The sequence below is a fragment of the Melozone crissalis genome, unplaced genomic scaffold (assembly GCF_028551555.1).
Source record: "Melozone crissalis strain CALT ecotype California unplaced genomic scaffold, PUWL_Pcris_2 ptg000027l_1, whole genome shotgun sequence".
In the NCBI taxonomy this organism is placed as follows: Eukaryota; Metazoa; Chordata; class Aves; order Passeriformes; family Passerellidae; genus Melozone; species Melozone crissalis.
In genome coordinates, this window is record NW_026535805.1 from 36,122,162 (window position 1) to 36,148,327 (window position 26,166).

Consider the following 26,166-nt stretch of genomic DNA (forward strand, 5'->3'; position numbering starts at 1 on the left):
GCTAATCTACTGCTTCAAAGCAGATGGGAAAAATGAAAAGAGTCTAAAGATGTTCTCCTCTTTTTTTTCTTTTATTAAAGCTTATGTCCTCAAAGATGAAGGACAGAATAATGTCTTCACCAAAAATACAGTGCAAGACTCTCAGGACCACTTTGTTCAGCTACTGCTGGCAAGTAAATACTAGAAAACCAAGGACTTTTGATTTTAACTTTTCTCCCCACTCCTTTGCATTTCCAAGGCACACAGAAATAACTGCATTAAATAGACCTCCTAGGAACGGAAGTGCTGACAGATAAGCAGCATGAACCCAATCAGTGAAATGTCTCACAGCTTAGTGCAACATTTCATCCTCACCTGGATCAGCAGAGTATTTCAACTGGAATAAAAAGCACTATCAAGAGTGCAACCCTAATTCACCACTACTGCAATTTTCTATCAGTGTAAGATCAATGATTTCAAAGTAATTACACAGATGTAAAACAAGGATAACTGTGCTACATCAGTCCCAGTGCAAATTCAGATGAACTCTTCCATGCACACGTACAAATAAAAATATTAAGACAAACCATTACAGGAAGACACATGCGATTACATGTAATTATAAATGCACATTTTACAAGATCCCAGCATCCAATGATGAAATGCAGCTAAATTTTGTTCCCAGATTGCTTAAACATCATTATAATACCACACACTTGTTTTAGGAAAAAAAAAAAAAAAAGCACAGATTTTTGCAATTTAACAAAGATGAAGACTAAGTAAACAAAATAATACAGTAAACTAAGAAGCAGAAATTTAATCCAGACAGATCCAACCTGTCCATGTTAATTTGTTAAAGCAGTAAGTTGATTTCCTACCTCACAAGAAAGGATTCAGAGGAAGCAGGAAAATGAAAGCTTTTCTGGATACTGATCAAACAACACCTTACATGATTAAAAAAAATGTAATTACACGCAAAAAAAAATAGTTTATGAAAATTCTGGATGAGAGAGAAAATGTCCAGGGAACATGTGAGATACAGGGAATAGTAAAAAATTGGTAGTTTTGTTATTCCAGTTAGTAGGACAGTGAAATGCCTTCTTTTCTGTCCTCGCTTTTAAAAACAAACTTGAGACTTTTTTCATCGACACTGTTTTCAGACCTATGGCATGACTCAGAACACTATTAATACAAATGACCATTGAGTTTTTCCTTCCTGTCTTCTGGATTTTTACCTCAAAATTGTGAAGAAAGTGGCTGTTGGTAAGAACAAGGGGCTTACCACGTGATTTTGAGAGGAGCAGACACCTGCACTGTGCAAATCTCTCCACTCCTTGTCAGTGCAGTTCAATCCACGAGCCAAAATTCCCCTGCTAATTTCAACCTTGGACCTTACCTGAGCAACGAGCAATAATTTTCTGATGGTTTTTTTGACAGGGACAAAAGGATTCCAGGAGATGGCAAGAAGCTCACTTCCACTTGAGAACTGATCAGACTATTTGAACTCCGTTCTTTAAAAGGTAACATTTTCTCATTACAGAAAAATCTCTGAACATCCCTTTTCAGATCACAACCAAATCATTAGGGCCTGCCACAAAGCCTATTAAAGTCAATGGAAGTCACTCAAAGACTTCAAAGGCTTTGGATCCAGACCTTATGTAAAACAAGCAGACGCGGCCCAGCAGCGCCTTGCACTGAAGGGAAGGCAGTGCCTGGCCGAGCCCGCGGCTCCGCAGGGCCTGGCGCGGCGGGACAGCTCCGTGCTGAGCACCTGGCACCAGGCTGTACCGCCCTGTTGGGGACTCTGTGCACGGACAGAGTGCCCACGAGCAGCTGCAGTGCATTAGGCAGGCTCCTGGGGCACATTTTTCCGTTTCGTTTCAACCAAAAGGAATCCAGCTTGCTCCTTGCCTGCTGGTAACGTGAATTAAACGGTAAAGGGCTCAACTCAGAGCTGCTTCAGAAACCTTTGCCTGATATGAACCAAAATGCTCATCCAGCCCCACTCCAGCATGGGACAGCTTGAGCAGCCACTGAAGGAGCAACACCAAGTTTCTGTAAAAGAAGGTTCCTAACAGGAATCAAAGAGGTCTCCAGAAAAACCGTGGACTTCAGGGGCTGCAGCACAGCAAGCACCCTTAGGAAGGGTACAGCTTAGAGCCAGATCTACAGCTTTTCTAAGTGCTGACTTCTCAACATTCATCATCTGTACTCACAATGGATCCAGTGCTTTCATATATAATTAAAAATAATGAAATACTACTGTCCAAAAAATTCTAAATCTAGGACTGTAAGTAAGCGAGATTACGTTCTATGAGAAACCAAGTTCAACTTTCAGAACTCTCCACAGTCTGGAAATTGAAGAGGAATGGCATCTATGCTATTTCAGGCCTGCACACAATTTTATGTATTTTTTTGAATGGTTGACTAATAAACTATATAACTTCTCAACACCTCCTACTTAACTTTGAAGTATCTAGTGTAATTCAAATCACTGTTCATTGTTAGCACTCACATTTAAGAATAAAAAATTGAAATGAAATAAAAAATACTTCACCCCCTCCAACATTTCAGCAAGAATATGAACAAAATATTTCAGTGATGCCTTTCCTCAAACTGGCTCCAAACCAGTTTTGCTTTTCTAAAAAGCAGAACTGTGAAATATCAGCTGAGTTATTTCCAATGCATAAATAGGCAAACACCTGAAAATTTTAACATACTTTATTTTAGACTGCAAATAAGAGAATCTCAAAAAGTCTTCCCTGCTGTAAGAAATCGTTCATATTCCACTGATCAGCCCTCCCTCAAGCTGAAACCACACTTCATAAAAATTACCAAAAGGAAATTTGTGATGAACTAGAGTGTTTACTGATGTTCAACACTGGTTTAAGTAAATTAACCCTAGAGTAATAACTATTAATTATTTTCATAAAATATATTATTATGTTCTGTACTCTGAGCAATCACATTCTAATTTGGGATACAGCTCTTCTTCTGAGGTATAAAAGCAAACCTAACATAAAAAAGGACATATTACTGTTGTCTTTTTATTTGATAAGTGAATTAAATTAAAAAACAATTTCATTATGGCAGTGCTACAGGAAACAAACACACCAAAAAACCACCAGAGCAAAACTGAAGAAGACACTTAACCTAGTTCTGAAAGGACATATCAAACAAAAAATGACAGTATTATATCACTATTATTAGCTTTAGAAACAAAGCTTTTAGGAGTAATTTCAGTTTTTAGTCCATTACCCTAAATGATGGCATATGTAAAAAGAGCACATGCAGAAATGTAGTTTGAGAAAGATTAGGAGATTATTTTAGAAGCAAATCACTCCATAAATAAAGCATAAAGGGAACACAGCATCATTCAGGAATGGACATCTGTCACCCAAGCAGATACCACATCACACATTCGCAGCTTAATTCCGCAAAGTGGAAAAACAAGACTTGAAAAAAACACATAGTCTTACATGCATTACATTTATTTTTAAATTTCTAGTTACCATAAATATCATCAAGAAGTATAAACATTACACAGTGAGGAAATGGTGAGAAATAAAATGAACAAAGAACAGAAGAAAAGAAAAAAGTCACATGGAGTTGGAAAAATCCAGCCCTATCCTGAGTAGCTTTTCTTCTAGTGGGGGAGGGAATGAAGAGGGAAGAAAAGTCACATTCAGTGTCATTTTGACAGCGACCTCTTATTCAAAAACTATTATTTTTCCATCTTGAATAAGAGAGAACCAAGTGCTCTTCATAATCACATAAATGACCTACCACTCTCTAAGTGCTCTCTCTTAGATCAACAAAGAGCTATCGGAAGCAGAAAGTATTGCACGCTACTCCCCTGTCGTCTCAATCCAAGTCGTCCGCACAGCTCAACCTACTGTAAGAGAAACCTTGAAAGGCCAAAAGCTTTAGGAAATAGACTTATCAGACTCCCCCTCCTCCTTGAAGCAATCCTTTTAGAGCTTTGCAGTGTTAAAATTATAAAGACACGGAGAAAAATAAACGTTAAGAGCAAGAGAGAAGAAGCATGATGGGAGTTAACCGATATTTTTCTAGGAGGAGCTACTCAATAGCTTTAAAATGGTGTTTTACAAAGGTGAGAGGAAAGATTTCAGTTGTCCTTAGAGGAAGGCCATTCCTAATGCTGCATTTTCAATCAGCTTGTGCAATTAACTAACTTAACATAAAGATTCTTATTGCAAGGCATGCCACACCAGAATGTAAACTGACCGACTCACACATCTCCCTTCTTTGAGGGAAACAGAGGAACCTGTCCCCATAAGGTCAATGGCAAGGCTAAGGATCTTTATTCCAAAAGAAGAGCTACTCTGGAGGTTGGAGGTGTTTGTGTTAATTGTGTTTTGTTTTGTTTTCAAGGATGAAGGGATAAATCCCATTCATTTATTTGTCTTCAGTTTTTTCCCTATAATTGAACCAGGAAAGTACCCAAAGGAAAACAAAAAATGAAAACTGCATCATGTGAAAGAAAAAAAGGGGGGAAAATCCCCAAACACCTCTTTCAGACTACAGTATTGCCAAACACACAAACATCTCCAGAAATGCTTTGCTGCTATTTTGAAATCCAACTGCAAATTACAGAAGTTTAATTAAAAAACAAGGATCTGGTACACTGAGCGACTTAGCAACCTGGACCTCAGGTAACTCACAGGGTGGAAGTAAGGAGGTAATGCACAACCCAGCTATCCTGCCCTTATTACTGTAACTGTCCCAAAGCACTCCACAAACTCCTGTCTCACCTGTGAGGAACGTGATGATCGTGTATGGCATGGTACATTTTCCCCTCGACTCCCCAAAAGCTGAAGTCAGGAGTGATGAAACCTTACCTTCACCAGGAAGGTCAGCCTGAAATCCTGACTGTGCCAGAATTTCCATTCATCCATGCAAACCACCTGAAAAGGTGCAGACCAAAGTACTTCTAGTAGATGGATTTGCTAGAAATTCAAATCCTCTCAAAGAGAATGGGTGAACCACTTCTGACAAATGACATTTGTTGAAATGCTCTGTGTTCACAGGCTGCACTAAATTGGGCAATAACTAAGAGCTGGGGAACAAGCACCATGGCAAGCACTGGGATTGAGTCAGAACTCCTCCAAAAACTAAATCCATATATTTACCTCTACCACTACCATAAAGCATAAGGATTAAGTTTACATTATCACTAGGAGGAACTAACAGGCCATAACACTTTCTTCTGTTTCTACCAAGACAGAGTATAGTAAGTCACAAAGGAAAAGCAAACACAAGAACACCCTAAGAGAATCAGAATCCTTGGATCTGACCTTCTCTCCATATTCTCCCTCTGTCATCTTTTTTTTTTCCCTGCTTCCTGCACAGCTAGCTGTACTGCTGACTGCAGAACACTTACTGAAGAATGCATAATTACATCTCTTTAACCCCTTGCTGTCTCAGTGTATATATACTGTGCTTCGATCTAGAGTTTTTAATATCCCCTTTCCCCCACCAAAAAGAATGAAAAGAATTTGCACAGGCTAGTAATCCCCCGAAAATATAGGAATACCACTGATACAGTCCTATTGCCAAAGATTCCAACCCATACAAATTAGACTCCCATGTTACTTCCCCACTAGCTGCTCTCATGTATTCCTCTCCACTACATTTTATTTCAGACTGATCAAGTATACACATAGTAGAGTCAGTGAAATGCAAGAACATCACCAACAAAAGAACATTTCAGGCCCAGTAGCTTCTTTTCACGTGCTTTTCTACATGAATCTAGCAGTGTGCAAGTGCAACAAACTCTTTCACTTGCATCATATCAATCCCTACTCTGAAAGAGCTTGAGAACCTACTCTTATGTCAGTGACAGTAATAACTTCCTGTGAGTTTTGTTCTTCATCCAATGTCTAAAGACATAAGCAACTCTTCAAATTAACAACTACTTTTGAATTTTTATGGAACTGGTCTGCCATCTCAGGCTATAGTGCTTGTGCTTTGCAAAATTCAAGAACTAGCATACTCTGAAACAACGCTTTATCATATAAGCAGTAAATAAGTTTGTAGGCCCTAGCTGCTGCTTTTAACAAGGACAAGAATTTTTTTCAAAAATCATTTCAGAAGTACCAGCTGTTGTCTTTTAATGGACAGGAGACCTTAACTAATAGGCATATGAGACCATAGCAGCAGTCAGATGAAAACGATGGAAAAACAGAAATCCTGACCTAAAAAAGACTTAAACAAAAAACATTATGTGGGCCATCAGCTAATGGGAATTTGTTGGGCTTTTTTCCTCCAGTTTGTCTCTATTTCCAGCTAGTCAGAGGAATAGCTGAAGGCTTAGAATTCTGAATAAAGATACTACTGACCTATGAACCACTGGTTTCTAAATGAATCTTTGTTATGTATGGTTTGAAAATATATTGTTTTCAGCAAGGCTTCTATCTGTGCTGAAGGATGTTATAGCTCAGCAGAAGGCTACAAATGTTATCAAGGAGAGCCATATTTTCTGGTCACTACAGGTAGAGCATGGGCTGCTGTGTACAACAGGGTTGCAGACTGTGTCCAAGGGGCTCAAAATGGACACTGAAGGAGAGCAACAAGGTGGTAACTGGGTAGGACAGATGTCAAGAATTACTCAGCCTAATCTAAGCTCACTGAAATCAGAGCAGAAACCCACTTTAGGAAATTGAGAACTGAGTCTTCTAAGAATATAGAGAAGTGGAAAAGTAGAGTGAAATTGAAATTCATTTGGGACTACTGTAGCTGTTGTTCATTGATGACTTGGAAAAAGTCACCCATATGGAAGAGATGCTACTGGTGTTCGAGCTTGGATTTTTTCTTCCATGTGGTTGGTTGTTTTTTTAAACAGGCTCTCTTTTTTGAACAGTCTTTTCTTCTCATTCCATATCACCTACAAGAAGCCAATACAGTCTTTGATTCCCATGGCAAAAAAGTAATAAAAGCATAAAAAGTAATAAAACATACAGAGCTTTCTAATCTTCTATATGTTCTTTTGTATCATGCATTATTACAGTTAAAGCTGAACTAGTTTTAGTTAAATTATTTTATGAAAATTGTCATAGTTTGATGAGGGCAACAGAGCTATGACAATTATAGCAACAAAAGACCTACACAAAAGATTTTTTAAAGAATTGAGAAACTCAAAGAATTGAGAACTCAGGAACTCTGGAAAAACCTGCAGAAGGAATAATTTTAAGATGTTCTGAATTCTGCAAATACAGCACTAACAAGAACATTGAGTACCTAAATAATTAAAGTTTATCCTCTTTATTGAAACAGTCCATGTTTGAGAATTCATGTGAGTTTTAATGTTTAATTAAGGGATTTAAACCTCGTTTTAAGTGAAAACTCAGTGCAACCTTAACTATGAACCCATGAGGTCATCTCCATAATATATTCATGTTGGGAGATCCAGGACCTGGCTTTTACATAAGTCAGTTACTACAAACACACAGTTCAAATATCAGTCACAAGCACGTGAAAAATCAATTTACAAGGAGATGAAAAAATAAATGTTCTAGGAGATAGGATATGCTAATGAAAATTAGTGTAGTGTGTTTGCTTTTTGTCCACATCCAGGTTTTGGTTTCACATCCAGTGACTGCTGAGACATGTTTATTTAGTGATTAAAAAAGAAAAAAGATTAAGCAGCAACTTTGAAAAGCCCTGTGTAGATAAAGATACGCCTGTTTTAGAAGCAATTAGTAATTTCTTATTCATGGAATGTAAACTGTTTTGTCTAATATTCCCAGAATTTGCAGATTTAAGGGGAATGCAACTCAAAGGATGAAAATCATACCCATAAAGCCTGGAGATGAGAGTAAGCCTCTAGTCCAGCTTATTTAACATATGCAGTTGTACAATACTATATCCACACTTGGAGTCAATTTACCCATCATTGCCTTTTCTTTTTCTTTTTTTAAATATTTAAACAGAATTTAAAAAACACGTAAAAGAAAAAACTTTTTAAAATGTATGTTATTGCCACGTTCATCAACACTACAACACACCAACTCCAGGCTGGCCTGCAACACAGCCCACAGCTGCTGCTGGCCAGGAGTAGATATGGGCCTCATGCAGATCTCAGGTGGCCAGGGCGCTGGGATGCCTGTCCATCTGCCATCCCCCCTGGAACTCCCTGAGGCAGCAAATACATGTCCCTTGAGCTTTGGATGCACTAAAGGTGTCTACAGGAGTCATGTGGATGCTGAAGATGGATGTGGTGGGAGAGCAGGAGCCCTGCACACACAACCTCCCTGCTCGGATACCCGAGCACAGTCTGCAGTCAGCTCTGTAGGTGAAATAAATCTCAGAGTTTCAAAATCCACTGTTCACAAGCTGCAAGTCCATCCCACAGGAGGTGCCATTCACATTATCACTGCCACATGGCATCAGTAAAAAAGGACAAAAAATTAGGAATATTTGCCTTCTCCTGAGATGTCCCTGGAAGTTTTTAGGACAGAAGGATCTGTGATAGATACAGATGGACAAAGCAAGGTGCCAGTAAGCACCCCATAACAACAAATTCACAGTTTTAAAAAAAAATGGGGAGGGAGGGGGGTGGGAGAAAATATGAATTCCAGGTTTGCTTGTTACCCTCCAAGTTTGTAACAGAGAGACCATTTGCGTCGGCGGGGATGACTGAATCCCTGTATCCACAGCATTTGACTGCACTTGGATATATGCCTCCTACTAGAGACTAAAATGAAAGCTATATTTTAGAGCACTGAAAAAGTGAAACAAAGCCTGCAGCTTGTGTTTATAGCAATACTTCTACATGTCTAGATGTATTTCACCAGCTCCATATTAACAAGAAAGGTGGTAGACGTAAATACTGTGTCCCCAGGACTGTTCTGGATTTTTTGTTCCCCAGTCCTTCCACCATGAGGTGCATCTCTTTTGAGAGCAGCCAACAAAATGCTACATGTAAAGAGTATGGGGAGAAAACACTATGGGCAGAAGAGAAGATGGGCACACAAATTAAAAGGCAACCCTAGAATATTTCCTCAACCCAAACGCTCCACAATCGCATCAAGGCTCGTGTGTGCTGACTTCAGCATCTGCTTCAATTAAATTACAAGAACAGACCAATCTGCATTGCTTTTTAGAGTGTTTCAAAAAAGCAGAATTGTTGGGGAAAAAAATTTAAAATAATAATAAAAAGAAAGCTTTTTTCTGGTTTTGAACACATTAAATGGGAGCAACCAAGTCTGCTGTAGGCTTGGCTCCAAGTTTTTGAAGACAAGATCAAGGAGAGAAAGGGTTAAGTCCCGAAAAATAAAAGAGCAGCAGAGCAAATCTGTCTACATGTTTGAAAGGGCCTATAAAATGTTACAAGCAAAACAGGAAAGCTTGTGTTAATAATGCATAAACCAAAGGAGGGGGGGAAAAAGCTACCCATTTAATGGAATAATGCTTTTATCCCCGCAGTTAAAACGAAATAAACCATGACTATTAATCTGGTCCGGCCATGTAAAAGCGCAGTTTTTAAACATTTTCGAAGAGGGGACGGCTCAGTGAACGCTCCGGCGAGCGGGGCCTTGGCAGGGCCGCGCTCGGCGCTGAACACCAGGCTGGGCTCGGCGGAGGCCATTACCCGCCCGTCGCCATGGCGACGCTAACAGAGCGCCCGGCTTCAAAGACAAAGCTGTAATTTCAGCCGCGCAGCAGCCAGGGGGAGCGGGGAGAGCTCCCTGCCACCTCACCAGCCATTACACAAATGCCCTGCACGCCGCCCGCCCGGCCCGGCCCGGCCCAAGGACACACGACCCGAGCCTGCTACACCGACACGGGTTCGGGTTTACGGTGTCGTTCCAAGCACCGCAACAACCAAAGTCGTTTTCACTCTTTCATCCTGCGTGAAAAGAGTGGGGGTACTTGTGAGATCATCAGTTCTGGGGAGAAAACCCTCAGCGAGAAGGAAAAAGCTCACTTAAGTTTCACCACTGTGTGGATAATGGCAATAAAAAGTAATGGTAGCGCAGAAATAACAGACATTAACTCAGCTTACACACTGCTGTCTCATCAATGTGCTCTTATTAAACGTGACAAAAATGTCCACTCGGAAATCAATCTGTAAAGCTGGCCTTGTAGCCTACCAATAGTTCAGCGTGCTGCTGGGGAAGCCACGGATCCATCGGATGCACTTTCTGAAAGCAGCTGCACCGAGTGAGTCTCCAGGAGGGAATGCAGCTCTCCTCCGAGATGCCATGTTCCCCACTGCATCACAGCCATTCCCCGAAACCAAGATAAAAGTAATGTACTCCCTTTCGGTTTACTGAAGTTGGATTACCTTGCAAACCCCTTGGAGAGGAGACAGAAGAGATGGAGAAAAGCCAGATCCTTAAACAACCCAAAATTTGGAAGTGTATTTTTTATGTTAACGCATACAGAGAGGTGTGTATAATCAAAATGGTATTATAAGCATAACTTGGTTATTGCTTAGTCTGAAAGAAATCTAACCCTGTTCTGCAGAAATAGGGACACTTTGCTTCCCTCTCAGTACAAAAGTACTGTGAGGTTTGTACCCTTACCAGAAAGGCATCATCTCACCAGAGAGAGAGCCCAGAGCGTCCAGAGACATGTCTAACACTAAACCCCAAAGAGAGCGCCCTGGTTAGCCAGCAAACAGAGCACACAGCCCATGCACACAGCTCTGCCTAGGATGACATGTCAGCCTCTGAGCTGACTGGGTGCGCAGCAGCACAAGCCACCACACCCTGTCCCTGATCCACATTCTCCCAGTCCAAGGCACAGCGGGGGCCAGCACTTGCTATTGGCTTTTGTCACTCTGTAAGGCTTGGAGATAGGTACTGCTCACAAGCTTGAGCTGGATCCTGCACGTGACCCCGGACCAGTAACCCCGGACTGAACTTGGAGAAGCACAAGCTGCCTGATCTGCGCTTGTTTAATCATGAATCTCTGAGTTCTGCAGAATACAAAATTCAGCTTTTGACAAACCTGAGCCCAATTCAAAATAAGCACATGGAAATTGAGAGTATGCAAAAAATTCAGTTCTGGGTATACAGAATGTTTAAGATTGCAGGGAAAAGTAATAATTTTAAAAAGAAATAATAAAGGAGGAAGTTGAAGATTTTTTTGTTTCTACCTTCCTTAAAAGAAACATTTTTTTAAAAAACCCTTTGCACCATAGCTGATCACATATTTTGTTTCCAAGCTTTATCTTTAATGGATGTGGGTGGTGGAGAAAAAATGTGTCAGACTAAGTCCTTTAATTACTTCTAAACTCTGGAGTTTCACTGTGTGCTGTAAGTGAAGATACTCTTGAGTTGGCATGGCTAGCTGACTACTGCCCTCTGACCACATCTCCATGGAAATGGAGGTCAAGTGATCAAAATTCACACAGGAGGGAAAGTTTGTTTTTCTAGCAAAAATAAGGTAAAGAAGTTACAGGATACACTTCAGTCTGACCTATATTACTGTGAATATAGCATTAAAAAGCAAGCACTAGAATTCACTGGTTCTAACCAGCAAAAATTAAAGAGCTGAAGTGTAAATATATGCAAGTACATGCATGGGTGCACTTCTCATCATTTCACAGGATTTGATACGTAACCTCTGGTTCTTTGCAGAGGAGAAAGACAACTCTGTAGATAGGCCAAATGGCCCCTCTCACATCGAGCTGCAGTCTCAGCGCTGGAATGACCCTCTGGCCAGAAGCAGCCCAAAGCTTACAGAGCCAAAAAAATCCCTGTATTTCATCATACCTCAGAAAAGGAACAAAAATGCTGTTAACTGTGATTTCCAGTGGGGCAAAATGTCTAAAAAGCCCCGCAAGAAGAATCAACAGCCATTTAAAAACATTGATGGGTATACGCAATCTTCGTAAATCTTCTTTAAAGGTACAAGCAAAAAAAAAGAAAAGTAAAGAAGGCTGGCAGAAAATATACTATGAGAGAATCTAAATGAAGCTGTGAGATGTTACTAAAAAAAAATTAATTTGGCCAGGTCCCTCAAACAACAGCAATAAAACTCATAGATATTAAGATTTTACAGCCTTGTTTCAATAAATTCTGAAGAGCTGTGCTGAAAATTGCATTGAATTTTTAGTTTTTTTCCAACTTTCATGTAGGCATGATAATTATGATACAACAAACAAGATGAAAAAAAATAGGTTTTTATAAAGCTTTCATTAAGCCATACTATTAAGATCTTGACATGACTTGTAAGTTAAAATAAAGGAAAGAAATAATCTGGAGTTTTTCTTCCATCTCCACTCTCACATGGAGTATCATATGAAAAACTGCTAAGGCTTTCAGTTTCAAGTCTAAACCTGAAAGATAACAGTTTGCATTAAGTTTTATCCCATGCCGTAATGAATTCGTTCACTAGGGTCAATGTCTGTACTTAATCCATACACCATTTTATCTACCTATTTCATCTTATTTTGATTGTAACAACTGAGTTTAAAAATCTCAGATCACTTCCACTTCCTTTAATTCCATACTTTTCAAAAGCAACAACTGGCTACTGAATAACTTGCAGTTTAAAAAACAAAAATAGTAACACTTTAGACCTCTTTCATTACCTTTTATGCAAAATGCATTGGGAAATTTCATCAGCTATGATAAATATACATGTGAATCTACACCTTATTGTATGGCATGAAACAAGCTTTGTTCCCTACACTAAGTCCACTAGTGTATATTCAGCAAACTTTACTAAAACTTACTGATGCATAATGTATTACTACATGCAAACACAAATTCTCATGTACGCTTATCTTTGCATTACTTCCCAAAATGATAACTTCAATTGGAAGGTGGAAGATAAACCATTAAGTGAATCACCACCTTAAGGGAAAAAAACCAGAACAAAACCACCAAACCCAACACCACACACTGATACGAATTCATGCAATTTAACTATAATATAAAACAAATGATCCAGGATGGCATATTTTCCTATCCTAATGCAATTATTCAAATGCGCCTCAAAATTCAGGTCCTAAGTCATATTTAACACAGTTAATCTCACAATAAGGTTAAGATGATTAAAAGGGTCATCTGCAATTGTATGCATGGAAGGAAAGAGATCAAAAGCCTAAAGACTGGGAACTGAAAGTAGCCCTTTCCTGGTATTATCAGCTTTTTTATCTTAATTTCAACATTCTACAATGTTTCATCTCCAAAATTACACTGCCAATTCAAACAGGACCATCTTTACAAAGTCTTGGGTTTGGAATTGAGTAGGAAATGGCACAGAATAATCTGCATGGCCTTAGCAGCAGGTTAAAATGTAAATGCCTTCCAAAGACAAATGCAGACACCCCCTCTGCTTTTGTGTGTGTGTGTGTCTCTGTGTATATGCATTTTTAAAGGTAAATTGATAATGGAAACTTATCTACATGAGACACACTTCAAAAGCACTTCTCACATACAGCACAATATAGCACAGATTCTGTAAAAAGTCACCACACATCACTGTCTTCAAGAGAAGATTCATAGTGAATCTGAGATGTATGGCTCAGCTCAGAAAGGAAGGTAGTACAAGTAGTACAAGACATTAGGTTTAAAGAAAACATATTTAACAAATGTTTAAAAGCCTGTTTCAAACCTCAAAAAACCCCAACAAGCAACCAACAACAAAAGAACACTACTAAAATGTGTGAATGGCCCACAGTACAGGACTGAATTTATCATTATTTGAACACAGTATTATGAAACAAACAGGACGTTACAAACACTTCCCATTTGCACTGTGGTGGCACCTAGAATCCCCAGCAATTATGGACACACCATAAACAATCAGACAAAGCACTGTGAAACCTGCCCTAATCTTAACACTATTGACCGTGACTGCACAAACATCTGCTCACACAGAAACAGCAGCTGACCAGGACCACTCAGAAGGCAGCGTCACATCAAAGACTGCTAACTGTGTTTTCTAAACATGAAAGCTGCAACAACAGCACCAAAAACCAACATGTTCCCAGCAAACAGGAATGGAAGGAGGAAGAAAAAGAAAAAGAATCTACTGCTAGGCTTCAGATGTTGTTGGTCAGAGTGAGTTACTGTGTTTAACCAAGGTTATGAAGCTGAGGTCATACTTCACAATGGTTGGACAAGCAAAGGAGTTACTTGAAAAAAAAAAATCCCATCTTACAGGAAGACTTGTGGTAAAATTAAAGAAAAAACATTTACAGTGTCTCAGGTACTTCCTGAAATGGTATTCAAGTGAGTAATACTCCTTTGTCTTACTTTCTGCGTTGTAATCCCCATGTTCACACAGGCATGAACAAAGACATGCACCAGTGAATACATTAAGCTTTGGAATTTATAGTATGCTATCAACTCAAAATTTACAAACAACCAAGCAGATAAGATATCTGTCCTTTTATACTATACATGTATGTACACATATTATGTAAAATGTTCAAACAGTAAAAATTGATCCCCAAATAAAAAAAAAAATCCCTACTACTTTAGAGATAGATTCTCATATGCAGAAAGGCACTGACTTGGAAATCTAGGCAGATGAAAAAGCCAGTGCAGTTACTGCCCCTGCAGCAGGTACTCCTGGGCCATGCATACAGAGGCACCCATGCTACTACAGTTTACAGCCTTGCATATTAAAGTAACCTTGGGAGCCTTCAGCTCTCATTTCTGGCTGCAAGATTTGGTGGTTCAAGGGCTACCACATGTGCAGGTCAGTCACCCTAGCCAGAAGGGCAGTAGCCTATGTGGAAGGAATCAGCATAAGTCAGGGGGTGGGTAAGGAAATAAAAATTAAAATGCTTCAACCCCCCAAATTAAATCTAGTTTCTTAATTTCTGAATCAACATCAATACTACTCTAGTATTTGGAGGTATATGATGCAACTTCTCATGGCTTCAAAAAACATTGCAGGAAAAAAGCTACTAATACTTTACTATTCCACTTAGAACAACATTGGCCTATTTAACTACAAGTTTTTGCAACCTTAACCACTACTGGGATCTATAATACCTTAACAGGTTTCCCACATAAATTTCATGTAGAGGTCAGACTAAGTATTTCTTTTTGCATTTGTAAATTTTCTTGGATCATAAATTAGCCATTTTGTTATTACAGGGATGTTGTAAACATTGTAAATGCAAAGTATTTTGAATCTGGAAAAGGCGATGAATAGTCAAGTATGTTTTTTACAATACTTAATGAAATTACTTTTTATACTTCAATAACAACCTGAAACCATTCTTTTAAATAAATATGATCAATCTGTCAGGCAAAATCAAGTAATTCTGTAAAGCACTAAACACAAATTAATAACAACAGGTCCTTCTCTTCACACTATAAATATTAAGAATACCTAATTCCAGCATCTGTAATTTTGGTTTCAGTGTTTCAGTTTAACCCTACACGGACAACACATGTCCAGGGCTGCTCTGTACTACTTTAATTACACTTTTTCCCAAAAATGGGACTGAGAGTTAATGTACACACTGACTCTAGGACAATGAATCACTTTGACCACCCTACATGAAGTCCTGGTTTAACTGAAGTCAGATGTAAAATGTGGGCTAGGACGTGCGCGCACAAAGTTCCCTCCCCTGACAGCATCACCAATGCCAGTGGTGCTGCAGTGGCTCACACTGGTTTGGGCCCATTGTTGTGACTGACACAAATGGGATGCCACAATCAAAATCTGGATACAGCAGCTACAGAGCGTGTTTTGCACCTCAAAAACACACAGAAATACATATACTTGATCTCTCTATACATATGTGCTGAGTGAAACTGGTTTTAGCTACAGGTTTACAAAGAATGTTAAGGGAAAAAAAACAAAAATCCCCACCAACCTAGCAACTGCACTTGATCCAAAATTAAAATAACTTGGAAAAAATAGCAACTTCTTCCAACTCTGCATGTAATGGCTAAGAAAAACCTTTGAGGTAGCTTAGTCACTTCTTTGCAACTTGAAGCTTTTTTCCTTTTATTCCAGGCTTAAACAAAGTTCAGTGGGGCATCAAACTGCCTCAGTTTTAAATTACAGTCTGTACTTTAAAATAGAATGCATGCACCACATGTTCCTGAAGCTAGAGGGTGGGAGTGTTATTCAGTGAAAATTGAAGGCTTGTTGAGTCAATAATCTTCTTTCACAGAGTAACAATTTTCAGCTAAAATTTCTTGACCCAAACAAAGGAAAACAAGATCATTCAGTTATTTTACAATGTTGCAGAAAAGAGAAAGGAAAAGTGGGAAAGAGGCACACCAGTTTTATCCTTCTTGATGTAAAAACAGTGGAGAATTTAATTCACAAGTATTACATACTCACATTTCCGTACTCCCAAACAGATATTTTCAGGCAGAGACATGAACAACTTCAGGACAGATTTGCTATCATGTACTACACACATCTATCAGCTGGAAATGGCATTTGCCTCTCAAGAATTAAAAAAAATCCATTTATAGGATTTTTTTTCTCTTCTTTCTCAAATCACAACCGATACTCTGTATTTTTAAAATAGTACTTAAATTCAGATCAAACTTTGTATTTGCTTACCAGCAAAGAATTTAACAAAGATTACAAAAAAGCGGGTCACTGCACTTTCTTCTCCTTTAATATTGGTTTGTCCTTACAAGAAAGGCTACAGTGGTAATTAATATTTACATGATGGTAGTGCCCAGAACTCTGATCATGATTAGGGCTTACTGGACTAAGCTGTATATAAATGTCACCAGAGTCCCTCATCCTAGTAGTTTAATCTCTGAGAAAAGAAGAGTTACTTCCTGCTCCCAATCACAGTTGTTCAAGTAATGCCGGGAACTGTTTTCCTGGTCTATTAAGACTTCACCCATTAAAGGCATTTGTTCAGGGTGTGCTGTTGCTGGAGATGACTTTCCAAGCTACTTCATACTCTAGAAGTGGAACAGAGAATCTGGATTCCCAAACCCTCCCATGTGTTTTCCTCATAGCCTACACCTACTGAGATCCATTTGAAATGATGCTGTTCCATGAGCCAAGTGTATCTAGTTTTGGATTTAGTTTACTACTAATTCCCGACAGAGGTCCTCTGAAATCTGATTTAGTACCCACCTTCTACAACAAAAAAGGTATGTCAACCAGAAGAAAAACTGTCCAGCACTCTAAACATCTTTCAGAGGCTCATTAAAATGAGGTAAAACAGAACAGTGAAGCAGTTAATAAAATCAGGAAGGGATTGCTGATGTGCTGTTTTGCACAGTACCAAGCATAATGAAACAAGACAACTGACATCTTAAAAAAGTTTATCTGTCCAAGCAACAGTATGTATTATTTTGAGCTCTAAAGCTCATACAACCATAGATGTGCAGAATCACAACCAACTTTGTCACAGGTTACAGAACTGCACGAGATTCAAGTGGCATTCTACCTCCACTGCTGGCTACTATTTTGTTTTGCACAGGAATTGCTTTGCCTCAATGAAAACACCCAGTGAATAACTGATGCCACAGAATGAATCCATAAACTCTGAATTCTGAACGATCTAGCAGAGTAGTGATTCCATCAGTTCCAGACACAATCTTCCCCTTCCAACACGGCATGAAGTCCAGAAAGCACAACATGAACCTAAGTTATAACACTAAAGCTACAATTTCCCTACAGTTCACACAGATGCAGGTGAGGACCACCACAACCCCACCTTGTCCACAGCCTCCATCCATGCATGCTCATGCCTCCACACTTGCACTCATGGGCTTGCATTAAGCAGTTCAGGGATGGGAACTGGCAGAAAACTTGCCTTACAAAAAGAAGTGAACTGTCTTCTGTCTGTCTGTGGCTCTGTGACTGCTACAGGGCCTGACTGTGAACACTAGAATCTGCTGTGCCACCATGTCTCAGTTGACAGTATAACAGCATCTTAAACCCTTCCAGCAAGATCATACAGTCATTTAGGATATGGCTAAAATCAAAGTTGCTGTGCCCCCCCCTGTCTGTCCGCTTTCCCATCACAGCTACTGATTTCCATCTCCTTGTCCAAAGTGCCACTGATGCCCATGCAGTCACTCAGTGATTCAGTCAAACACTAACCAGAAATAGAGGGAGATTATTTTTCATCTGGTTCAGTTCCCCAAGTCAAATCCACTGGCCAGTCCCAGGAGCAGCAGTGGAGGACACGGGATGGCACAGACAACACGTGGTGGGGCACTCAGCAGGACTGCAGCTGCCCTGCCTTACAACAGCTCAAGATGCCACAGAGCTTTTACCTGTATGTTGCAAAAAAAAAAGCCTTAGCAGAAACCTGTCTTTTAAAAGCTTGGCAACCTTGGGCCATTCGACCTCATAGGTCAAAAAAGCACACCTGACACTGGGAACAAAAGGGCCTTATTTAAACAAAGTAACAGTAAAAACAGTAGCAGCTACCTGAAATTATTTTAATACTCATGCCAATTTAAAAAAAAAAATATTAATTAATGTTTTCTGCTCCTTATTCTAGCAACACAATCCAATGTGAACATTTATAAATGCACTTATTAAAGACAAAATAAAGGATTAGTCTTCATACACACACAGCCTACTGCTGACACAAGCTCCTTTACTGCAACAACAAATCTGCAGATGCATCCTTTGGAAGCTTTTCCCTGCAAGTCTGCTCCAGCTTTCTCACAATAGAAAAAAATGTGTATTTTGCTATTATCCCTTAAGTCTTGATAAATATGTTCTGTAGTAGTTGTTCTCAGACAATTTCATTCAGGTCTCTCCCCCTTTATTCTTCCACTCTAATAGGGAACAGTTTCTGTTTATGACTTCCTTTCCTTCACAGAGTACCTAACTCCCATGTTTTCTCAAAGGCTTGAGATTTCCTTCTAATTGTGACCCCAACAAAAGTGCTTGGAGCACTATTCTGTGCAACTTTTCATTTGGGCTCTCAGTGACTCCACATGGTCAGAGACCCACAGGTCAAACCCTCCAGATATCAGAGCAGTTAGGAGAAGGAAAGCAAGCATTGTATAGAATCTGACAGGCCATTAGAAGTAGCTAATAAAGCCATATTTTGTTTGTAGCCATTTGTTACCAACCCACATTACAAATTTGTCTGCTTTGAACTTTATGGGAACATTCATGCCAGGACTTTTATATACAATGTGTGAAGGAAACGGAACAACTACTGAGCTGTTTAGCTGTGCTTACTGTGACACAAACCTGCTGAAAAAACTCCCCCAAAGGGTGACACAAGCCAGCATTCAGTGCTGCAGAAAGTGGCCAGCTCCTCTTCGAATCCATCAAAGGGAAATTCTTTTTTTAAAGCCACATCAGAGAAAGCCATTCACCATTTAGTATTACATCTCTTTTGTAGTTTTTTGACACTTGTATAAGCTTGCTATATAGCTGCTGTGATTTTACACAATGCCCTTAAGAAATAAAAAGATAACGGGCAAATTGTATAAATACCAGAATACCATGAAACAAGACATAACTAAATTTTATTAAAAGCCTAACACCACTGCTATAATTTCAAGCTTCACTGTACAGATAACTTACTGACTACTACCCTAAAGAACCACATTACCCAAAAACAAGCCTAAGAAGCAATATTGAGTATACCAAAATAGGAAAACTGAACAAGGAACAGTGATCAAGGGTTTTCATAAGCAGTCTAAAACAGAATAAAGAACTCTCCTGCTTCAGGGAAAAACCACCATGTTCAAACCATTACCCCAAATAGAGTTATATTAAAGCTTTTAATGTACAGATCATCAAAAAAAACCCTTGGTGCTGCATACAAAGAATTGAAGTTGTTTTTAAATTTGAAAAACAAAACAAACAAAAACCCCACACCAACACTAAAATACAGAATTACAGTATCCTCTATTCCCCTTCACATGAAAACAGCAGGTTTTTTTGAGTGTATGAAGTGTTCTCAGGTTATGCATCAAAGCTTTTCAGTAATTAGGAGTCTCAGTAACAGCATTCGAGACCAACTCAAAGTTTCAGTTCTGTGGCCAAAATGGTTAACATTCACTGTTAATACAACCAGCTTACTCATACCTAGAATAATTATGAGCTACTAAATATACCAAACACTCTGGGACACAGATAATACCCAATACTCTGCTTAAATATCATGATGCTGGAGATAGGACAGAGCATGGATTAAAAGTAGGACAATTCTTTAAGAAAAAACACAGGCAAATTAGCAGAACATTAGCTGATAAGTAACTTTATTTCTCTCTACCCTAATAAACACTGTCCATGAAAAACTGGGAGATAAAAAGTCCTTTTTAGTATCTCTGCTTTTTAAACTAGGTGGTTATTACCAAAACAGGAGCTACTATTTTTTAAGCTAACTGCCAACATCCATTTTTGAGAACTGTTCAGACAAACCAGTCTGTTTTAAAAAGGTCTCCTGAAAACTGTCAAATTAGTACTAGGTTCAAAGCAAATGGATATATTTTCTCATACCAGTTTCCATTGCTTTTCCTGAGACTTGCATGTTTCAAATATCATGTAAAGAATTTGTAGCACATATACTCTCCTAGGTGCCAAAGATGTAACTTTAAAATGCTATGAAGATGTTTATTGCCCTATTTTTAGGGATTTACAATTGTGCCATGTGCCAGAGGTAATATATACATCATACTACCAGATTTCACAAATAAATGTGATATCTTGATACTGTAAACTTTTCAGAGAGATCTCGCTGCCAACTGCAAATGAATAAATACCCAGTGAACCCTGGGAAATATCTTACATGTTTCTGATACATTATTCCAAGCCAGAGGTCACATAGTTTATATAAAGTTTTCATCATTTAAGCTGAACATATTCAAGTTGGTTTAAATTCATGCTGGTTTATACCAACAAACAAGAAAATCCCCAAACCACAAGGAGCACACAGAGACAAGGCTAAGTACTTTGTCCATTACAAGACCTTCAAAAATGCAAGCAGCTGCAATGTCTTCACAACATATATTCATTTGTGCTGTTTCCCCCACAGCGGAATGTGTAGAGCTCAGAAAAGCTGATAAATATTGGTCCAAAATAATTTCCTAATCAAAAATCAACCTAGCCCAAGTACTGCTGCCATTCTTGCTTCTACATTTGTGTAGTAATAGATATTACCAGAATTAACATGTCAAACTCATTACTGATTATCGGGGTTTGGAACAGACAGCTCTTGGTAACAGTATTCTAAACCAGAATCTACTGAAAACATTTGAAAAAGGACACAGAAAAAAAGCCTCCTCCTCACCAGATTGGTTTGTGCAAGAATGGAATGCCTAAAGTTAAAAAATCAATCAAATTCCTCTATGCAAATACACATGTGCAGAAGCACAGAACATGAATGTGCATAAATAGTGCTGTTCTGAACCAGAAGAAGCCTAAGCCGAGTCCACTCACATACAAGCTATCTGTTCCCATATTTTTAAAAACAATTTTTCATCAACCTTATTTAGTCTTTCTTCTTTCACTACTTCTCATCTGCCCATCCCACATGCAATAAACTGGTATGTAAAGTACTTTCAATTTAAAAATACTGAAACAAACATTATTTTCTTACTGGTAAGCTCGATGGTCTTTCTTGCTGGATTAGATTCAAGTCTTCATGGTTAGGCTTTCCTGGGGCCATAGGGGGTTGAGATCTGGTTCCATAGCCTTCCTGAGACATGTCCTGCAACAACAGTTGTAAAAGAATTATTAACCTGACTCAGTAATTATAATTAAATCTGCATAATGGAAGAGTGAAAATAAAAGAGCTGAGTGCTGATGGGTTTTCTTGATCTGAAGTTTTCACTAGTTAAACCTTTCTGATACAAGTATCAAGTCCACACAGGTACCTCTGTGACATGTGCTGTTTGTAAAGAAAACCAGGGAACTGAGATGCATGCCAACAGCCAGCAGGGAATCATACCACTGGAACATGGGAAAACACACTAAACCAAACCACTTAAACAACCCCATTTTACTGTAAAATAGTCAGTAGCAAGCATAAACATTCATCCTACTCTAAGATCTATTCTCAAGCGTTTTGATAAAGTACTGAGCCAGGTGGAAGACTGGGCTTGAAAATAGGATTGCAATCACGCTGTGTAATCAGACTCCTGTATCAAGCCTGGATTTACCATCAGTACTACTGGCGCAAATTTCAAACCCTGGCCATCAGGTCACAGCACACAGCACAGTCACTGCATCTGCTGGAGGCACATTTTGTTTGAAGGTTGGAGGGCACATGAATTTGATCAAGCATAGCTCCAAAGCTTGTACCAGTAACCTGGGGATTTTCCTCCCTACACAGGCCCAACCAGTTGTAGCTAATGGCCCAGCACCATCAGTAGTCGTAGTTAATAGCCCCCACCCATGCATGGGTGGGACGAGCAATGAAACAACCTCCTGTCCTGCGCCCCATCTTCCACCTCCCAGCACAAGCTCATATCACACACAGAGATACTTGCCCATTGCAAAGCCTTAAATTCAGGCTTCATTTTAGCTTCTATAGCAGCCCCTACACCAGCTTCTTTAGGGAAAACAACAGAAAGCTCAATACTGACTTCAGCATGTATAACTGGCAGGGAAAGTTGAAGAACCAGTTCCTGCTAGAAAAGATATCTGACCTTTTTCTTTGTTTTTAAATGATTTAACTCTCCTCTCCCCTTCCCTAGCTTACTACCAGTTCAGTTTGCTTCAGCCACCCTAAGGCTTTGGATTTGGTGGCATACCTGAAGCAGGCAGGAGCTGCAAGACACAGAAGGATGGGGCAAGCTGCCCTCTGCCCCACCCCACCATCACCTTGCTGCTGTCTGTGCAGGGCTGCTGGGCAGCCCAGTGCCCACAGCCACAGCTGCGGCTCATGCACAGACTCCAGAAGGCAGCTGGCTGGCAGAGCAGGAAAGCTTTCTGTCTCTGGTTTTAGCCCAGCTTCTGACAGAGAGGAATTTGTTAACAACTGTACCATTTTCATTCAGCCCCTTCCACCCATTTGGACTCTCACAGATTATTTTAAGGGATGCAGAAAATTCAATGTGGCTAATTAAACAAACCCCAGCAAACCTGATACGATATAAACCCAGCAATAAATGACCCTATCCCTAAGCCTGTGCCAAGTAAAATCAAGAAACACTTAAAAGGCCAGCACTTCAATGTGGTTACCAGCAGAGGGTAACAATTAGGCTTAAGGGTGACAAAGGCTGATGGCTGAATGATTATTATCCCCTGTGACCCCCCGCACTCCCTCCCGCCCAGATTTCCACTTGTCACACAGCTCTCCTGCTGCGCACACCAGCAGGTTCCTGTGGATTAACAGTGAGGTTTAAAATCAACAAATGGCACAAGGCCTCCATTCAGCAGCCTTCACCCCAGTACAAAGGAGTAGAAAGGTGCAGGACAGCTTCACAATAGGCAAACAAATGAGCAAACCTCTGCTTTCCTTTTTATTTAAAAACGCGCATGCACACACGCACACACACACCATGCTCACGCACGCTGGGGCTGTCACTACACAGGCATTCCCAAAAAACCTGGCAACCCCAGATTTCAACTTCCAATTCAGCATTCAATGCTGTTCTTCCTAATTCTTAAAAATTATACCAAATAAAAACCACTTGTCAAAACAACAACAACAACAACAAAAACCACACAGCTATACCAAGAGTGGTGAAAAAGGATAAATGGGATATTCAGTTTAGGAGACCTCACTGTAGAAACACAATTGTTCCTTTTTCCAAACAGACACTACAGGATTTTGCTGGGAAGCAAAACATGTTTTTAATATTTTGAAAAATCAAGAGGCATTACTTCCTTACGAAGTACCAAGCATGGGTTTTCCCACATGTTTGCAAGATTTTAACCTTGCTTCTTACTGAAATTTCCAGGGAGACCAGAGCAGGAGAGAGAAGAGACAGCATGCTTTCTCATGAGAAATACTGCAGGTTAAATGGAATTTACTTTTACCTAGATATTTGAAGACTATGTATGAAATGTCTTTCCACACACTGAAGAGCACAATAAAAACCCCAGACATAACACCCTTTGTCTTTTTAAATGCACTGTTTTCATAGAGCTTTCCCTTCTGTCTGTAGAAAAATCAAATCCATTTGCTGAGTTGTAGGTGAGGTTTGCAAACACACAGACATTTGTGTTTGCTAATGATGCAGGCACCTGTGCACTTCAAATGGGACTGAGATTACAAACTCTTTCTTACATTCTCTGCAAAGCTATGTAGACACTCAAATCACTAGAAACTTGGAAAGCAGCTCTTGAGAAATAAAGGATCAGTTTGCTCTCAGTAAGCTGCAGGCTTGGGAATCTCCCAGATGAAATATGCATGGGACTGTGTGTATAATTTTATCTGTTTATACACATGTATTGTCCAATAAAAACAGTCCATTTATATCCTAAACATAATGATTAAATAATAGCATATTTCACTAAGAGGTTGGCTTCATAACCAAAGTAGTGCTTAGTATCATTTTCACTGAAAAACAGAAGAGAGAAAATCCCTACTGCCTGTCTTCAGTTCTGCATTTGGAAATTTTTATTAACATACAGCACATTACAGAATAGCGACAACAGATTTTGAGAGATAAATAAGAAATAAGGACAGAAGTATTAGAGTAAATTGTCTGTCACGGAGGAAATGCATGGAATTGGCAATTCTCACAGCTTTGAAAGGTCATTTTTCTTCCTAGCATCTAGGCATGGATTTATCGGGCACTGAAGAGAGGGAACATAAGGGGAAGAGAAACATGTTACCACGTGTTGTGCTACAGTCATGGCTGAGGAATTCCCCATTGATACTGGGGCTCAGTCTTCTCCTGGGATTCCTGACTTTTTTTTTGTTTGACTCCCAGTATTTCATCCATCACTGACATCAGCTTTCAAAATAAAGCTTATGGCTTTTTATGAATCACAGAAAATCCTTCTCCCATAGATGAGCATGTGTGTTAGACAGAAACCCAGGCTTTTATAAACAGAAGGCTACAAGTTTCCACTCAGAACTTCCCAACTTGGCACAAACCCAATCATATCATAGCTGTTACAGCACAAACTGTCAACAAAGTTGTAAAATAACTAAAGTCAGGGTTTCCCCCATCAGATTTTAGAAAAGCACAAGGACAAATAATCAGCAAGTCATAAACATATATTCAAAATAGCTGAGGTTTAGACTTTTTTAGACTTTTAAAAACCCATTTATGATTAAAATAGGTAGACAAAAAAAGGACTTGACAGAGTCTAACGCCTATATATTGGGTAAGCTGTTCAGAAATTGGTCCATAAACAATTATTATATTTGGGAAGCAATAATAACAACATTCAACTGCTTATAATTCACAGAGCCTGGACTAGTTATTCATCTCCTATTTACATACACTTTCAGCTTTTTCTGCAAATTGAGGTATATGGAGCTCAAGATTTGTGTAGTCTAAGGAGTAAGGGAGGAAATGGGATATTTTCATCCCTCTTGTTATCTGTTACTGTATTCATCTTATAGACTTACCAAGTCTCTAATTCTGGTGTGGGATTTCACTACCACAGAGGTTTAAAGTGACAGAGTGAGCCTACACACTGGCCTGCAATAAAGTCAAAGGCTCCTTGTTCCTGCCTCCCACAAGTCTTGCAGCTGGACACACATCCCTTAGTTTGTATTAGTGGTCTTTATTAGACCACTTTGTTAGATGGTGCAACCTAAAACTTGCCAGGTAAGTAACCCCTTCCCCTTCAGCTTTATCATGGCTCACTGATCTGAGCTGGCCTTGCGAAGGGTTGGGTGACCAAGAGAGGAAGGAAACTTCCCTTCTTTGGCAGCAGCCAGCCATGAGCCTGGCTTCACACTTGCAGGAGTCAATTACACTGCAACCACTTTGGAGCAGGCCACTGCCAGACAGTTTTTTCCCCTTTTTCCCTCACCATGTGCAGTGGTAATTAGTGCCATGCTTTCATTCTCTAGCTGGACGTAGCCTAAGACAAGCAAGCCTGTCCAATGGATGAGTTCTCTGCAAATCGAATGAATACAGCACCAAAAATGATTGAAACCATGGAGATGCAATGCACATTTGCTTTAAGTTTTGCCGAAGAAGATAAGATCTAATTAATAAATAGTTTAAATTATTTTTAATGGAAAATGAAAGCATAGTGAAAATATTAATGTTTGCAGGGAAAACCACATTTAAAGGAGGGTTGGGTGAGAAATGTCATTCAGGCTTCATTCACTTCTACTGCAGCGAGTTTCAGAGGGATAACATGACCACC

At 39.4% G+C, this 26,166-nt stretch overlaps 1 protein-coding gene across 4 annotated transcripts in view; it reads right to left on the bottom strand.

Moving 5' to 3' along the window:
- ARID1B (AT-rich interaction domain 1B) overlaps window positions 1–26,166 on the bottom strand; it is a 324,803-nt gene that overhangs the window by 204,217 nt on the left and 94,420 nt on the right. For all 4 annotated transcript variants that reach the window (XM_054279185.1, XM_054279184.1, XM_054279183.1 and 1 more), the window contains exon 4: window positions 21,482–21,592. In XM_054279185.1, the coding sequence (XP_054135160.1) occupies window positions 21,482–21,592 (111 nt within the window). The remainder of the gene's footprint in view (window positions 1–21,481; window positions 21,593–26,166) is intronic.